Source organism: Patagioenas fasciata, chromosome 2 (genome assembly GCF_037038585.1).
Source record: "Patagioenas fasciata isolate bPatFas1 chromosome 2, bPatFas1.hap1, whole genome shotgun sequence".
Taxonomy (NCBI): domain Eukaryota; kingdom Metazoa; phylum Chordata; class Aves; order Columbiformes; family Columbidae; genus Patagioenas; species Patagioenas fasciata.
In genome coordinates this window covers 162,400,624-162,419,572 of record NC_092521.1, presented here as the reverse complement: position 1 = coordinate 162,419,572, position 18,949 = coordinate 162,400,624, and the positions used below count along the sequence as shown (strand labels likewise).

At 42.4% G+C, this 18,949-nt stretch overlaps 1 protein-coding gene across 7 annotated transcripts in view; it reads right to left on the bottom strand.

Annotated features, from left to right (window-relative positions):
- The window catches only part of PRKAG2 (protein kinase AMP-activated non-catalytic subunit gamma 2), a 237,468-nt gene that overhangs the window by 47,160 nt on the left and 171,359 nt on the right, over window positions 1–18,949 (bottom strand). For 6 of the 7 annotated variants that reach the window (XM_071805331.1, XM_065831779.2, XM_065831780.2 and 3 more), the window contains one exon: window positions 4,978–5,065. In XM_071805331.1, the coding sequence (XP_071661432.1) occupies window positions 4,978–5,065 (88 nt within the window). Of the gene's footprint in view, window positions 1–4,977; window positions 5,066–5,430; window positions 5,529–18,949 lie in introns of those variants that run through there. The other variant, XM_065831782.2, reaches the window with a different exon arrangement.

The following is an 18,949-nucleotide window of genomic DNA, read 5'->3' as shown; positions in this document are numbered from 1 at the left end:
TCATCACTTCTTGCATAAACTAATAAAGCTGAACATTAGAATACCCTGAATACGTTATTCTTTAACAACTCCAGGAAGTACATCACAGAAAAGCCCATCATGCCCTCTATATTCTTTCTTTCAAAACAACAGAAAAATTTAAACTGCGTAAATTCAGTGGAATAAGCAGTTGTCAACAGCTTCAGATGCAACTGTTCAGTATGACTGATCAGATAGACAGGACAAAAAGCACTAAGAAGTTATAAGATTTATTAGAATCTGCTATTATGCCTCATATTACATCACAAAGTAACTCTAAAGCAGGAAGAGAAAATAATCCCAAACTCTAAAACCATATGAAGTCTATTAATAGCAATTACCATCACTGCTTAACAATTTCTTGCTATATCCATTTAGGATTCTAATCTGCTGTGGAAAACTTCACGTAAAACACCCCCTGCCACTATCATCATGTATCCTGATATCTCAAAGAACATCTTGTGGGCAAAACGATGTTTCTGTACTCCAGAGAGCATAAGCTTTAACAATCACATAATGAATGTTTATAAGAAATGAATTACAGTTGCGAAAGAACACCTTAACCATCACCTAAATTGAGCACTTGGATCCTTCAGCCTTTAGAATTAAACAAAGCCTAGTATGCACATCAACGTGCATTTTATTACAAGCTTGTTTTAACTATTTTTGGCCCAAACATGATATCTGTTTTCATACCTTTACTCAGATATTCAGTTGACAACGGGAGGTTGGCAGACAAGAACATCTCCACAAGAAACTACTTTAATAAGAAACAGTAAGAAAATCTGCAGAGCAGGGACAGAATGAACCCAGACACAACAATTGGTTAAGAGGAGATGCAATTACTAGTGAAAGCCTATTTCAGGAGACAGCCAGAAACCAGCATGAGACAGAAGAGATGGATGCTACAGGAAGAGTGAGATGAAGGCCAGAGCATTACTAGGAGAGATTCCACTCTAATGCAAACTGTTTATCAAATAACTGTCTAAATGCTGCTTTGTGCAATGATCCAGAGAAGTAGAGCATTCAAGAGCGAGTGCATCAGTCCCATGATGCTGGTGCTACAATTGGTGCACGCACTCTGCAGAATTCTTTTCCAGACTAGGAATCGAGTACTGATAAAGGAGAACCCTGCAATTAACTTTACGCTGTCTGTAGAAAATACTCCGAGGTAGCAGATATTACAGAAAAGCAGTTAATTCTGCTTTCAGTAGCTACTACTTTATTGCCTAGACTGAGCAAATGGAAGAGATTAACATGGATGAGAGCCAACATTGCAATAAAACTAGTTTCCAAAATAACATGCTAACACTATACCAATTAAATCAATACAATTGACAGGCACGCATTTGCAACTCATTTGCTACTCCAGTCCAGTTTCTCCTCTCACAGTACAGGTAGCTGTGGGAACACAACCATTTCTGGAATTCCACCTCAACAAATCAAGTCTAGTAACTGCAAATTGTTAACTAAAGTCCTTTTTTCATATTAGATTTTCTAAATAATTTCTCCTTGCTCTTTTCCAAGCTCATAGTAACCTTCATAAAATAGAAACCCAGGACGAGTCTTGACATTGATCAGAAGTAAAACCAACCTTAATATAGAAATGTGACTGCACAAACGCTCGAGCTGAACAAGCAAACCCAGAGTATGTATAAAGATAACCAGGTTTTGATCATTTCTATAGATTTGGGAGAGATCTCTCAACACTAACCTACTTCAGACTACAGTGAGAAACTCCACACTCATCATCAGGTAGCTTTCATACTTTTTGAGGCGACGTAGGTAGATCATTCCAATCTAAGGAACAGTTAGCAGGATGAGTTCAGAATATTTTACCCTAACAAGTTTTCTGTTTGTTTTTAAATAGAGCACCCTTCAGTTAAAAAGTGACTTCAGGCTTCTTACATGAGAGTTTTTACCTTCCTGCTCTGATTGCTGTGGGAACAAAGGTCCTCTAGGGAGTCCTAAATAAAACAAATATCCACTGGCCTATCCAGTCCTTCTCCTCTGTGTCCATAATCAGCCTATAGTCCATCTTATCTCAGCTGTAGTGTAGTTGATGCTGTTTAACAACATCTCACCAAGATTTGCCCTTACACTTCACAAGAGCAGTATTATTAAGCCAATGCTAGTCAGAACTAGTGATCAACCAATAAGAAGCTGCAGTCATACCAGAGAATCCAGCCAGATATACAAAGTAAAGACATTTCAAACCAAAAAGATGACCAGCACTTCTTTCTGCAATAACACCATGTCCACCATAACTATGTACAAAATAGTTCATATACATTCTTTGTATATAATGAATATAATGGAAAAAATGCTCTTCAGCTGACAGCACCCATTTGTTTGAAAATCACATCATCAGGCTAGACTCTGCATATTTCATTACGGTACTACTTAGACTATAAATCTTTCTAGTACCATTTTTTCAATTTAACCCTCTTAATTACAATCCAAATTAAATGAATGCCTTCTCTGCTTTCACATTCTCATTTGCGTAACCTTTGCTTTCACATTCTCATTTGTGTAACCTTTGAGGAGAGTGACAAACAAAAATCCATTTCAGCATACTGGATAGCATTCAGTGCACACATTGAGACCCATTTTTCAGCTCTTTTTATTAAGCTCTCTGTTTCAAGAAAGCCGCAGCACAATTTGATACGCAAGATAGTTAGCAACTGTTGATGGATGCAGAATGCTAGCATGAGGAAATGGGCAGAAGTAGAGGCAGTCAGAAAAGCAGTTTCAAAACAAGTTTCAAATCTCTCATTTAACTCACAGTTTTAGGTACCAGTGGACAGAGGTTAAGTTTGACTTGAAATCTTTGTTTCATAAAGTGGCTGTAGCCACACTGTAACTGATGATCTTAAGGAAGTTTCTTGACTTCTGAGCACTTATTACCACCATCCAACAAAAAGGTGGACACCACCAGATGTCGTTTTACTCCTCCACCTCCAATATCAGCACAAATATCACCAGAGCAACTGGTGCAAAAATTTAGGTCATAAAACACATACTGCAACTACGCTGCTGCACTTCCACCTGCATCTCAATTTTCTGTGATTCTCCTTCCATAGGCCTCCTCATATAAAAGCATTGTGGACACGAAGATTTGGTCCCACATCCACACTCTTAATTTTACTTGTATCTTTCCTTCTGAATACAGCTCTATATCCTTTCCACTTGGCTTTAAAATTAGGCATAAAACTAGGTTTTCATTAAGTCTGAAAATCAAAAGTCATATACTACTTCAAACCGGTCGCAGGTTTGCTATTAGGCATGATCTTCTGACAGATCCCTGAACTGCTCTCACCCACCCATCTTGAGTACCCAGAGACAAAACCTTGGTTTTAAAGCTAAATGAATTGAAAGAAAGTGAAACAGAAGCTCAAAAATCAGGGAAAAAAAAAAAATCTCAAACTTCCTGAAGAACTCAGGTTATCTTATCACACTGTTTTAGAAGACACATGCAGACATTCAGCCTACTCAAGTGCCTCCAAATAATACTACGTTACACTGCTAAAATTATAAAGGCATTTCAAAATTTTGTGGGGTTTTTTTAACCTAGTCATGCTTTTCAGATATCTAAATTTCTAAGATGGTTACAGTAGCTTTTAAAATGGCTTAACTATTAGTGATTCAGCATGTTTTAGGATCTCCTACCTAGCTGTAACAAGCTTTATGTAAAAAGGAAGGTTGATAACTTTCTAACTATATGCATAAACGATAACTTTCTAACTATACGCATAAAAAAAAGGCCTAAGTAAAAATAGTTAAGCAATCAGAGGAAAAAAAAACCTACAAGTTAGCAATAAATCCCTTGCGTCAAACATTCAAATTTGATCATGTTCAGGATTCACAAAGGCACAAGTATTTCATTGCAATTCAAAGTCTGCCTGGACTCATAAGAAGAAAAAAACAAACAAACAAAAAGAAAAACAAAAAAAAAGCTTAAAGAATCCAATTGTGAAGAATCCTCTTCTCACACACAGCGAGGTTAAAATAAAAGGTGTTGCTTTTTCAGCCCAGTCCCACAACTGTAGAAAGCTTGCTAGAAACCAAGAAGCTCGCTTATTAGCACACCGGCTTAGATATTTCTTTTCGCAGAATGACTCAGCCTACTATTTTCAAAGTTTTCCTTAAATATTTGTCCTACATTTTACAACAGCAGTTACCATCTACAGCAAAACACATCCCATATAGTCTCAGCCAATTTACAATTCCAAGCATTAAGATTAGCTATGCGTCCACATTTGCATCCGCTAATCTGATCCTTTTTGAAAACTAAAAGCTCAAGATCCTCAATACGGATCTTTCAGAGGTAAGTGAATGCTTTGTGCAAGTTCGAGAAAATACATTCCTGCTCCTCCACAGCACTGCTTAGAGTCTGTAAGATACAAAAACTTGCCAGGAGTTTCCCTATCAAGAACAGCACGCTCTGTTAAAACTGCAGCTCTTAGCAGGGCAGCGAAGAACAACCCAAGAGAGCAGCCACATAAGGAAAATGTAGTTTACAGCTGTCCGCTTCAAACAGATGTATGCATATCCATAAGGAGCAGAAGCTTTAGTTGAAAAAGCTTTCCATCATTGCTTGCACCTCGCTCTCAAAGTCTATATTTGGTATCGCAGACGTTATTCGAGGAGAACGAGTGTTTTAAAGGGAGGAGGGGATGCCACGAAACTTTGCCTTCCCCCAGCGCCAGGGACCCCGGCTGACTGGGACTGCACGTTGTGAGCTCCGGGGCGCCGTGCGGGCCGGGCTGCGGCCCCGGGACAAAGGGACCGGGCCGGGGAAGGGCTGCGACCCGCCCTGCGAGGACGCGGCCGGCGCAGGCGGCAGCTCCGCGGGGCACCCCCCTTCCCGGGGCGGGCTCCTCGTCGGGGATACCCCGCTGCCTCCCCGCTCTGTGTGTGTGTGTGTGTGTCCCGCCCCGCCCCCCCTTGAATTTTTACCTTCATCTTCGAGCTCTAGTTTCTCCAGCATCCCTTCGGAGGCGGCCGGGAGCTGAGAAGGAGCCGGAGCCGCTGCCGCCGCCGCCGCCTGCGGGAGGGAAGAGAGGAGAAGGCGATCAGCATCCAGGCGCGGACTCACCGGCCCCGCGGCGGCATCAGAGCCGCCCGGTGCGGCGGGGAGAGCGGCTGGCGCGGTTCCCGCCGAGCGCTGAGGGGAGGGCGGGCGGGACGGCGCTGGGGCCGGGCGGTGGCGGCTGCTGCTACCCCTCGGCCTCCCACACACGCACGGCGCGGTGCGCGCTGCCTCTCACACACACACCCCGCACACTCTGAGGGGGGAGGGACCGGGACTCGCCCTTCCTCCCCCCGCTTCGCGGCGGCTGCGCCCGGCCCATTAACCCTGCGGCCCCCGGGCTCCCCGCGGCCGTGCCTCCTGGAGGCGCCGCCTCTCACCGGCGCGGACGGAGCGGCCGTCGGCGGCCGTTGGATGCACAGGGCGGCCGGACGCCCTTTGGCAGGACAGCGCTTCCCGCCACACCTCTCCGCCTCTTCTCCCCCGCACCCCCCCCCTCCCGTGGAGGGATTGGTACGTTCCATTTTGCTGCAGTCAAGCCCGTTGGTCAGCAGCGGGAGGGGAAGGTAACTACCACTTCCGCGCGCAAAAGGGAGGGGGAGGAGGGAGAGGTTTACCACTCCAAGAGCTCTGCCCGGCCAACCGCCTTTCGCAGCCCTCACCGCGGGCTCGGCTGTTCGTCTGGCTGCTTTGGACTAGAGCGGTGCAAGAGGGGGCGGAGGGGAGGAAAGCCCTCCGCTCCCCCCGCGATGCGGGGTTGGTATGGTCCCGCGCGTTCACCTGCGAGGCAGCGGTGGGGAAGCCGATAGTTCCACTGCCCTCTGGGTGGGGGGGAAGTGGAGGGGGTGTTGAGGGGGGTTTCCCCCGTGTGTGACAGGGAGCTCCCGCGGCCATCCCGGAATACCCGCTCTGGCACCAGACGTGCTCGTTTCCATTTAAAATGTTCGAGAAGTTACAATTCAAGATTAGCCCGAATGTCGGCGTGTTCCATGTAAGTCAAAGGCGGCGGCAAGCCCCGGAGCAGCCCGCTGAGGAGGCGGAGCGGCCTCCTCACAACGCGCCTCACCTCAGCCCGGACTTAGGGGGGAACTAGACCCAGGGATTCGTGAGTGAAATTCTAGTTTACGTTGTGGTCAGACTAGATGATCGTGCTTTAAAAAAAAAAAAAAAAAACAACATTGACTGCCCCACCATGGCTGTCACTGCAGGCTGGTGTTTCAGAGCTGTTCTGTGTGAGGTGGTGTCACCCCCTGGGCTTTGCCCTCAAGCACCTGAGCACTTCATGCTGACAGCCCGAACCACTTGCTGTTACAGGGCCTGAAGGATGGAGTTTACACCATCTGCTTACCAAACGCGGATTTATTGTACCCAGCTTTACAAGTCTGCATCTGAACTTTTCTGCCAGACTACCGCAGAATCAATGGAAGTATCTGAAATAGATTCATGATTTGCATTTATTCAGGCAGTGAGATGTGGTAAGCTATAGCTAGGCTTCCTTAACTATAATGAATAGGTCCCTACTGATTGTTTAGGAAGCCCAGCAGGACCAGTTCAGACATGGATGGTCGAGAGGTGGATAAACAGATTATTTCTTTGGCAATGGCAACAGACCTTGTGAGCAGACACATGTACATGGTGCTTCAAAGGAATCACAGGAGCCTTTAGAGAACTTTTAACATCTATTGGTCCCTAAGGAGAGGCTCAAGCTTCAAAAGATCAGCAAGTCCTTCAAGGAGAGAAGGTTGAATAGATCTAGGATAGCACAGTAATGTGCACAGAACATAGGAAAGCTTGAAGGTAATTAGAATTAAAGCTATGATGGGAGGAGAGTGCCAAAAATTATGGGAAAACAGGGCGCTAGCTGTTATTTCTCAAGTCTAGAGAAGTTTCAAGCAAGGAAGCTAACTGCTGGTGACAGCTTCTTTTTCCCAAGCTGCCTCTTTCTAGGGACACTTAAGGATAGACAAGGAAGTTAACAATATCCAGTTCTTCTTTACTGTGAGGAAAAATTTGAAATAAAATCCTAAAACATTTCATTCTGAGCTGTATTTTTAAAAGACTTCTAGGATTTCAAAAAATAATCTGACCAGCCACAGAAGACACCAAAGCAGTTCGTATTAATTTCTAGTATTTTCAGCCTACTAATTAAGATGCTTTGGAATCTTTTAATTATCTCTGGGAGCTATCTTTCAAAGCTCTGAATTATTTATCTTCCTTATCATGTACCTTGATATTGATAAGAGTTGTTAACCTGTTTTGCTAACCAAAAGAAGAATAAGATGACATATCTGATTGGAAATAACTGTCATGATTTTCTTTCTTTTTGTTTCTTTTCTAAATTTACACTCCATAATGTACTAAGCACCAACCATGAGGACACAAACATCTGAGGTTGGTTGTAGCTGGAAGCGATGCTAAATCTTCAAAGCTGCATTGCATTTCACCTGCTACAGAACACAGATATGTTTCTAAAAAGTCAGTTACGCCCACTTCATGTAATGAGCTGCACTGTGCTGTGAACCTCAGAGCTTACTGCAAGATTGGGGTTTTACAGTGACAGAATCTACAGCCAGACCACGAGTACTATGAGAAACTCAAGACAATATAAAGGCAGTAATTTAATACATATCAGAGATTTGTAATGGGAACATTATAGCTATGTTGTAACATTCATACCGCTCAAAAAACCCAAAGGAAATTGAGAAGTAAAGGCTGAAATTCCATCTCTGCCTGCAGTCTCACAATTTGTTTAAACCAATTTTGGAACAAGCTGCCGATCATGGTGTTCATTTTGCTCCTTGCTTCACATTCTAGCTCCTTTTGGCTTGTAGGCAACACAGTGAGTCAGAACAGGAAACTGATGCAGCTGAAAAGCAAAAGGACCGAAAGAAAAGGTTGGTTTTTATCCAGATCAGTTCCTGATCCAACTCAGCGCGCAGTTGTACCAGCTAGCGCTGGCACAGGGAGTGCCAAGGGCAGAAGTGACAGCAGGACCGCACCTTCTGGAAACAACCTGCTCACGTCTGCTTAAATCAGCGGGGAAAACACTGTCTTGTTCATTGTAATTTACTACAGCATTAGACAAATTCGCAGATATTTTCAGTGGTCTTAGGTATTGCTTCTCTCTACAAAGTCTGTCTGGTATTTTACAAAAGGATTACTGGTTAAAGGTAGGGAAAAGATCTGTCTTTCTAAAAACGTAAAATTCCCACCAAGATGATATTTTAGACTGTAACATTTCAATATCTTTATATTGTGACTATTTGTTTTACTGCCACAGGAGGTTTCTATCAGCTACAATCAAGGGATTTGTCTAGATTATGGTTTAAAGATTTGCTATCAGAGCGTGTCAGGTAACCCGTTTTAGCATTTTGACATTCCCAATGCGACAAGACTTTATATACTGAATACTGCTAAGCAAAATCAATTTCATATATAAAAGTTTAGAAAATAAATGCATGCAAAACTCCAAATTGCCTGAATACATTTCTTCTTTGCTAGGTCTCAATTAGGTTTTTACAGGGGCATTTCTTATGCCAAAAAACACGGACCTACAACATAACTCTAATACAGAAGCTTAATACAGCGACGCCAGCAATCTTTGTAGAGGCAAAGTAAAACAACTCAAGGTTGATACAACAGCAAAAGTCATAAAAAGGTAGATGTAAACAAAAGAGGTTTTAGGACTTCTGGGAAGGCTAGAATGTAAATTTTAATAGGAAGTTGCTTACTTTGCCTGTTTTCTTTAGCTTTCTAGGGTGAAGGGAGTTACTAATTCTCTGTAGAAGTAAAATCAGTCCTGTAAATGATGTATGCACTTATAATGAATATGTTAAAACCTATCTGATAATCTAGGAGTCCTTTTATTCCTGTGTCCTATTGAAGGAATTATTTTCGTAAGAACACATAAGTATTAAAATTTTAGGGACGGTTCAGGGATGTGAACAGCAATTAACACCCACAGAAGGAATATTTCTGATGTAGTTTCCTGCCATCTTGCTTCCCTGAATTAGCAGGAACGCATCCATTCGGATAGGGATCTATTGGGGCAGTGGTCAGATCAGCTCTATCAAAATGGTTTGGACACTATTCATCTCACCTGAGCTTAGACACCTGCTGTGTAGCTCTTCATTTTGAATGAGTTACCTGAAGCTGCTGCTTCTGCAACCAGAGAAGAAAGAAACATTTCTAGGACATCCTTCACACGGCTTATTTTTGGCAGCTACTTGGGATAAAATGATGTGCAGTGGCTGTACTGACTAGATCTCATCTCTACATCGGCCAGGTTCATTCTGCGTAGCACAGCGATCTGTAAGGGGAAGGAGCCAAGACACTAGAAACTGCGCAGTGTTAACTTTGATTCCAAGGTGGATGAGAGAACAAATACACCCATTTTCAGTAGTTAGAGGAAATAAAGATCAGCAACAGCCAATGTGTATAAACAATGGCAAGCCCATCTCAGTCGCTTTAGTAACAGGCTGGAAGTCTTGTGGCAAGCAGGACACTCAAGTAAGCAAGCCAGATGGTCCAGATGAAACCTTGGCTAAAGGTCACAATAAATACAGTAATATTTCTTTATCTAAGGGGTTAAGAGAGGTTTTCACAGAGGTCTGTGTTCTAATATCATTCGATGTTTTCACTGATGACTTGATGGAGGAATAATGAATAACCTGATCACATTTTCAAATGACGCAAGGCGAGGAGACGCTGTTCTTTTAGGGGTAGCCTTAGAACTTAAAATAATCTTGAGAATTGCTGCAATGCTTTGAGAAACAGGATGCACTTTGATATGAGTAAGTAGAGTGCGTTACACAATAATCAAGTGCAAAAATAAAATGGGAAAAGATTGGTTTGCAGCAGTCATGCAAGGAAAAGACCTCAGAAAGAAGCTGAATGTCAGACAACAATGCCAGATTATTGGAAAAAACATCACAATAGCTACAAATGTGATATACAGAATGCACGGAGAATCTGTTCTACACATTCCCTGGATAGATGCCAGCAGGGACAGCGCATTCAGTTTTAGGTATTGAACTTGAGAATGAACCAAGGGGTCCAAAGAAAAGCAATAACAACGATCTAGGAGTTCAGAAAACATGACCTGTAAAGAAATACTTGAAAACCTCCTGTTTGTCTTCATCTAGGAAAAAAAAGAGGATTGAAGGACAATATAATACCAGTCTCCAAAAGCACCATGTTTTTGCAAGAAAGAAAGTGATAAACTATCTTCTGGGTCCACTGGTTATGGGATAAGGAGTTATCTCCTTAGCCTTTAGCAAGGAAGTCTTAGGTTGGACTTTGGGAGAACCTGCTGAGCATAACAACAGAGAAGCACCAGCACACTTTGCTGAAAAAAACCTGTAACATCTCTGTCACAGGAGGTTTTTAGAAACAGGTTAAAAAAAATTTGTTGGGAATTTTTTACATATAGATGATTGCTCTGTGGGGGAGAATGAATTTTAATGTAATTTCTAGACTTATTTCTATTTTTGTCTAAACTTTAGAAAAAAAAATCTTTGTTCTTGGTATGATAATTCAGTGAGAAGTTTTTAAATGTATGTTTTGTATGGAAGCCAGTTTACTAACAATCTAATACAAGTGTAAATTTGCTTCCCCACCCCCACCTCCAACAAGTAGGCTTAATTCCAAATCAGAAAAATTCTGAAGCAAAAATTGAGTAATAATAAAAGTTACGTATTAGTCTTTGATGACTAGGTAGGAATAGAAAGAACAACCTAAAAAAAGAAATGCTGCCGCAAATCACAAGTCTGCGTGGAACAGTCTTATTCAAGCATTGCAAGGAAAATGTTATCTGTGAATACTTGGAAATACGCATTTCCAGGTAAATTCAAAGCACAAAAAGAAAAAGCTGCCTTTCTCAAAGCTTTTCCTGACTTTTCTGCTCCTCCTTTCATTCAGATGAAAGGAGGCAGTGACACTTGGTACCGATACCCTGGAGTGCCACCTGCACAGCTCATAGTTTGGCAGTAACACCGAATGCCCTCCAAGTATGCTTAGCTTATAAAACCTAATGGATTGAAGAGCAACAAGAAGGAATTCCCATCTAAATGCAAATCAAGGAAAACGCATTTTGAATGCAAGAGTAAACTACAAATGGTAATTTTCCCACCATTCGCTAGTGCTCCTTACTACAATTACAGTTCTATATAGCTCAAGTAGTTAACAGCTCTTCTCCTGATGAGCTGTCAATGAACAACTAAGAATTTTTCCAAATGTATGTCATAGATGCACTTATTCTGTTGCTATCTGTTTGTGCAAAATTAATTTAAAACACTTACTGCTTTTTGGGGGGTTAATTTAGTGTGGTTCATGAAGTGGAAAAAGAAGTTATCAGAAAAAAACAAGGTTTCATCTGCTGGTTAAACTGTAAATTAAACTCCTACTTGTTTTCTGCTCGAGCATGATAACTGATACCAGTGGTTTACGACGGCTGAGAACACTAGAATCAGTGAGGCTCAGATTAGATCCCATCTTGGGTCCCTTCTGTATGCACAGGGAAAAGTGGCACTGCAAGAGTCTGCTAGGTGCTGAGAGAACGTGGTCAGTCCTAGTGAAGAAAGAGCTCTGGGTCTGTTTCTGACACAAAATCCCTTTACCTAGAAAAGCTCAGAGTGAACAGAGCAGTCATGCAGGAATTGTAGTTTCTACCCTCTATTTTAAGGAACAGAATTCTCAGTAAGTTTGCAGATGACACCAAATTGGGTGGGAGTGTTGATCTGCTGGAGGGCAGAGGCCATACAGAAGGATCTGGACCAGCTGGATCATTGGGCTGAGGCCAGTTGCCTGAGGTTTAACAAGGCCAAGTGCCAGGTCCTGTGCTTGGGTCACAACAACCCCAGGCAGTGCTACAGGCTCAAGGAAGAGCGGCTGGAATTTGCCTGGGGGAAAGGGATCTGGGGGTGTTGATTGACAGTGGCTGAACATGAGCCAGTGTGTACCCAGGTGGCCAAAAAGGCCAACAGCATCCTGGCTTGTACCAGGAATAGTGTGGCCAGCAGGCCCAGGGCAATGACCGTCCCCCTGTACTGGGCACTGATGAGGCCAAACCTCGAATCCTGGGGTCAGTTTTGGGCCCCTCACGACAAGAAAGCCCTTGAGGAGCTGGAGCGAGTTGAGAGAAGGGAATGGAGCTGGGGAAGGGGCTGGAGCACAAGTGTGATGGGAGCAGCTGAGGGACCTGGGGGGTTCAGCTGGAGAACAGGAGCTGAGGGGAGACCTTCTGATCTCTGAACTGCCTGAAAGGAGCTTGGAGCATGGAGGGGGTTGGTCTCTTCTCCCAAGGAACAAGTGATAGGATGAGAGGAAATGGCCTCAAGTTGCACCAGGGGAGGTTTGCATTGGATATTGGGAAAAAATTCTTCCCAGAAATGGTTGTCAGGCATGGAATAGGCTGCTCAGGGCAGTGGTGGAGTCACCATCCCTGGAGGGGTTTAAAAGGCGTGTAGATGAGGTTCTTAGGGACATGGTTTAGAGGTGGACTTGGCAGTTCTGGGTTAATGGTTGGACTCGATGATCTTAAAGGTCTTTTCCAACCAGAATGATTCTAACATTCTTTGATTCTATGAATTTCTGCTCCAGCACCAAACAAACTAGTAAGGAAGGCGATGCTTCCTACAAAATACTGGATTCAAGTTTTTTCTTCCTGTACCCAGAAGGAATGCAATAAAATTTGCTCTAGTCTTAAAAGGCTTTTGAAATATGCCATATTATATGCTATAATCATGGCAGCGTGTAGCATGTATAAATGAAGGTGGTGACAGCTCAGGGATTACACTTTGTTTAGAACACAATAACCAAATCCCGTAACAAAACCTGGAATAGAAAATGCACTCCGTGTTGGCATTTTATGTTCTTCACTGGACCCTTACTGGTGCCAGTTTGCTTCTCTGACCCTAATCTGCAAGGCCCTCTGTGCATTAGAGACACAAATATCCTGCAGCAGGTATGAAAATGATGGAGCAAGTGTACATATTCTATATATATTTCTAATACTGTATGGTGAGGGTGAAGATTACAGATTTCATTTAAAACAGCTTGAACAGAGTTTGCCATTGGATAAGAACTCTACCCTGAGAGATTTCTTTTTCTTCAAGCCAATATCATCAGAATATGACTCACTCAGTGGTCCTAAGCAGGAGTATTTTGATCTGGAATACAGAACAACTATATATTGCTTTTACATTTTATAACTAGTAACTAGCCTGCCACTGTGGGTATCCTCCCACAAAAGAGCAGCTGTAATATTAATTACTTTACACAGTTAATTATTAGGGATAAGCAGTCACAGTTGGGGACCTTTAGTAGATTAAATGGATAACATAAGTGGAACAACAATCAAATTTAGCCAAATCCTAAAAAAAAAAAGAATGAAAATAGGAGCAGATTCAGTGCTGGGAAGGATGACGAAATGGACAACTTGCATTTCTACTAAATCTTCACTGCAATTACCGTACTGAGTGTTGAAATTTGTTCCCCCTGAAGACATGTGAACTGAATGTGCAGAGTGATTTCACATTTTGAGTGGTGAGCCCTTCCTAAATATGCTTGCATCGAAATGAACTTGCAGTTTAATCCCAGTGACTTGTGTCACCGACTTAATTGAGACACAGGACAGATTTACAGAACTTCCTTTGATCTAACACCAGATACAAGGAACCCGTCTTATACAGAAGCAGTGTCCTGCAGCACCTCACTTTGAGAAAAAAAAATGACACTAGTTACAGAAGAGTTAAGCACTTCTAGAAAATAAACTTCAGAGGAAGTAGAAGACCAAGGAATAGTCCAGATCCCTGGCTAAATTCTCACAGAGAGGTCAAGGCAGAAGTGGAGAAGAGGCAGGACTTGTGTTTGGCACCTCTCACCTCTACGTGTTTGTCTGGTCCTAACTCAGGTAAGGCAGTTTTGAGTCCAGAATAGCTGAGGCATTCTCGATATAAGCCTTTGTGGCTGATATTCATTCCTCAGATTACTCATGGAGAATAAAGGTGGAATACAAATCAATATAATCAGTGTGGAATCCAAATCAATATAATCAGTGTGGCACCTTATTAATCAAACAGCCTAATAATTTAAACTCTGTTCTTTTTAACACAAAGTTCAAACAAGTCAAGTACTTGTGAGGAACTAACCCGAGCTTGTTAAGAACAGTGATGTTACAAGCATGCTACCTGATCCTGCAAACACAGGGGTGCCACTTACTGTTTTAATCTATTCCAGAGTTTTAAAGTGTTCTTATCTTAAATGTTTGTTATCATATGTGCTCGAAAAGATATACTTTAGCTGTTTTCACACATGTGCCTGAGTGCTCCTTAGACCATTTGAAATAGGCCCTACCTCTTATCACACTGAGGGGCACGGTTGAGAGCAAGGGGAAATTATTGCTGGAGAAAGCTACACTAATCAGGTAATAAGCATGATTACAGTAGATATTTTGTTGTGACAAGCACAGATTAAAAAAACAAAAACAATACCAAAAACACGACACAAAACCAAAAGAACAGATTAAGATAATACTAATCGTAAAAAACAAGTAAACATCCACTAATTTAAAATGAATGGAGGAGTTAGAATGAGCCCACATTTACTTGGGTCTTCATTTACTGGCATTGAATACAGGATTATTTGTGTTAGTTAAAGTTAAGCACTTACTTAAGTACTTTAGCTGGATTGAGGCCAGAGTACTGATGAGTAATCTGCAGAATGGAGGCCACTGAGAATTACAAATTTAAAAAAATGCTCAAGAGCCAAATCTGATTTAATAAAAACATTCACTCTACATCATTTCACTTTCTTCATCTTAGTGTTTATATTTCAAAGCCTCAGTCATGGATAGTGATTTCACTGTGCAAACACTTATTACACAAGCTTTCAATTATGATATCTTTTAAACTTAAAATGAAACACCTTTTCCCTAACAAAGCCTGAAGTTAATCGATACGGCACTTCAGGCTTCAGTAAACTCTTCAAAATTCTGGTAACCTATTAGTAGCCTACTGTTAAAAGTCATGCTCATGATCAGTTTTGAAAGGCTGGAAGCAGATCTATTGAGCCTAGATGTCAGCAAGATGATGGAGGTCAGAATGACAAGGGTTGTTTACTGCAAAATAGAGGCTACCTTCAGCTCAGAGCTGAATCACCCACGGTCTCGACAAAACTCCAGGAAATTTCCAGAGAACTGGACTGAACAAATAATTCACCCTGTGGCACGAGCTGCACTAAGCAGCAGGTAACTTCGGGGTACACAGGGAGCAAATGAGCTGCACCATAGGAGCTTTCTGCAGAGCTTATCACAACGGAGGATCTCAATAGGACTCCAGGAGTATCTGAAAGCAATCTCAAAGAGACAGGCAAAGATAATGAAGTATTTCTCAGTGCAGTTCTAGGAGAACATTAAACCCCTAAGAAGGACTTCCTCAGAGCACTCGGAGGCTGTGTGTTTGCATTACATATCAAGCCCACCCCACAGGTGACAAACTCCAGGCCTGAGTGCCATCTGTGACCCCACTAAAGCTTGTGAAGCCTGTTATCAGAGTAGCTACTATTAGGCATAAACAAACCAATATATTAATAAACTTCCTCCAACACAGAGCCTATGGTGGACCTGTAATCTCCAAATAAATAATCTGTTCACAAAAAGCTGGTTTTCAGATGGCACTGAATGTGCATAGCTTGAGGAACCTAACCCTCTTCCTGAGTTACTTCCAGATCTACTGCTGATCACTCCAGGCCTAATTTTTGTGCACTGCTGCTTATTTGTTGTTATGCACAGAGGAAATCAGCAATGACAGCAACATGCAATGGATATCTTCATTCTCTCGTGCGTGCTTTCCCTTCTGACAGCCGCTTAACTATATCCCTGCATCATTTCAGGTACACCACAGGTGAAACCAGATCATCCTCTGCACTGGGCCTGTGGTTTGACACCATCTGGAAGGAACGAAGCAAGGACTGTGCTGAGCAAGAAGCATATCAAATGTCTGAGCTAAATATTTTATGACTACAAACAATATCATAGAGTCATGGAAATACCGGTAAGGCTTTTCCCTGTGTTCAGGAATCAGATCTGAAAAAAACCTCAAATTAGTTCCACGCTAAGGACCAGGGATTCACCTCCAGCAAGGTGTGTGGATATGGCAAACACTGGGTTCACCAGTGCATGAACTTAGATAGGGGTTCACTCTGTGGTTAAATGTCCACAAAGAGCTGAAATTATTTATTGACATGCTTCCTCAGGGCTTTTTGTTATCGCTTATCGCAGGCTCTCTAAACATGGAAATAATATTGCATTCAATATTCAACGGCCTGTTTGAGGAGCCTTCTGTATTAACACCGAGTGGTACCTCCCAGTTAACAGCGGTATGAAAATGTACTGGTTTATGTTGTCATTACAAGGTTACAGTTGAGCCACAAGAGAATCTAGCCTTTCTCAAATAATCAGAAAAATTGGCACTGATATCAGTAGAATCGGGATTAAATTCTACTTACTGAGCATTAAATTGTGTAGAAACCCTAAGGAGATGCCTCTTCACTTCTGAAGCACACTTAAGCAGCAGACTGGAAATTCAGTGTTAGTTTAACTTAAATTTAAAAAAAAAAAAAAGGCAGTTTAATATTAAATTAAATAACTCAGTCAGTAGTTTGAGTTTAAAGGGGTTGTTTCTGCCAGAATGGTTGTATATCAAAGTTAATGATCTGTCAAGACAGAGAGTGTCATCTTTTGAGATGACGAGTTCTCAGAGTTTTGGACCTTTGGTATTTAGGGTTGTTACCTGTGCCCTGTGCTGTCTGAGGGAGCAGCTGAAACTGCTTGTGGAGCGATGGCAGAGCAGGAGGGAAACTGCCGTGGGGCTGGCAAGGCCGGGAACGCTCTCAACCTTGGCCATTTGGGGTAAGCACTGGCGTTTCAGCTGGGTTGTTCTCAGGAGATGCCCAAGTAAGGGCTGGTGAGAGACAGCATGGGACATTCCTTCAAGAAGGGGGACTCATTCGGCTTGGACATTTCAGGGGTTGTTATATTCATTTTTAGTTTGTTTTGATGATATTTTAAGCTCTTGGGAAGGGCACACCAAGTTTGGAACAGATGCCTGGCAATGGATCTCTAGAAAAACAGTAACTATTTATTTAAGATCGTTAATAGGCTTAGGTAGACATTATATTGCTTCATGGTTTTACAGTAATTTCATGGCTAGTTGTGGTAAAAACAACTACTAATGAGCAAATCTACATTACAGTGCACTACATCAAGTTTTGTGTGTCTATATACTAATCCTTACATAATGTACAGGACAGAATGTCCCATGATAATTCTTTGAAAATTATCCATTCTTGAGAATGGATAACTGTTTTAAAGAAAGCTCTAAAATAAACACAGAACTCGGAAGAACTGCCTGCATTACAATGATCTGTTATGTAAATCCTGATGTGCTCTGAAAACATTTTAGCTTCCTATACACAATTAGTGTCTCCAGTTAAAAGCCTGTTGCTACAAACTTTAAGTACAACACATGCTATCTATGGTTAACTTATCTTAAGCCACTTGCAGCCCTTGTTCTACAGATATCTGAGCTCTGCAGAACTTTCTTTTGTGTATTTATCATTGTAAGATCTCTTTGACTTGGAGAAGTGTTACCCCCCTCTTTTTCTTTAATAAACGGGGAACTGAGGCACTGTGAGACCAAGTGACTTGGAGGCTCGCAAGTGATCTCTGAGCGGGCAGGTGGCTGCAGCCAGCCCTCTCTGATCTCTAAAGCATTCCCCAGCTACCGGTACTCAGTTTTTCTCCCTTCTAAATTCTTGTTTTCCTTAAAAACTCTGCAACTGAAATGCTCTTTGGATTCCAAAATTTCTTCTCTAAAACATCAACAGCCAAATGCTTGAGGCCACGAGGAGAAGAAGCAAGGCTGCAGAAGCCATCCTCTTCTCCACAATGTAACCGCAAATCTTGGATGATGGAAGAAAGTCCTCGGTGACCAGTTTGTATTACGTCCCTTTGTGCAGCATCCTGCTGTCTCTTTCTGAAGACACATTCCATGGAAAATATTTCTCACTGTGCTCCCTAAGAAACCGGCTTGGGCAGCAGCCTGTCCGGGTGTGCAGCCAGTCTGGTGGGATGTGCTCTCGTGTGGTCACTGTCATCACGCTGAAGGGCTGCAGAGGAACCTTCTTCATCAATAGCTGTTTCCATTTCTGTAAGGAGCTGGATCCTGAGGTAGTACACACCACAAATGTTTCCAAGTAACTGCAATCCCAACACCCAAAGCTTGAAAGGCCAAACACCCAGCAGCAGGCAGATAGCGATCTTGCAGCTGCTGCTCTCCCTGCCACTCAGCGATCAGATATTTTCCATTGTCGCCGGGAGCTCTCTTCTGATTCCCAAGCTCTTTCCCTCACTTAGTCTTTTCTGGACCTTTAATGTTTTCCCCAGCTCTTTTTTTTCCATCCTCTGTCCGTCCATCAGCTTCCTTTCTCATCTTCAGTACTTGTGCTAGTCATTTCTAAGTGTTCTAATAGACAATTAAATTGTAGAAAACCCCTGATCCAGCAAAGTGACGAGGCATGCACACAGTTTTAAGTGCTCTAGTGCTGTTGACTCCAACAGGGCTACCAGTGTACTTAAAATTAACCACACATTTAAGTGCTTTCCTGGATCAAGGCCACCATCACATTGACACGAACCAAAACAAAACAGCACCTGAGATTCAGCAACATAAACACATAAAACCTCAACCAAACGTGGGGCTGTAACCTTCAGGTTACCTTCCTTCAGTGCCTGCTGCCATTGCCGGCTACGTTACGGTTACATAGAGAATCTATTCTGCCAGGATATACTGGAAATATTGCTTAGGAACAGTCTTGTTTAGGCCAATGCTTTGGTACAGG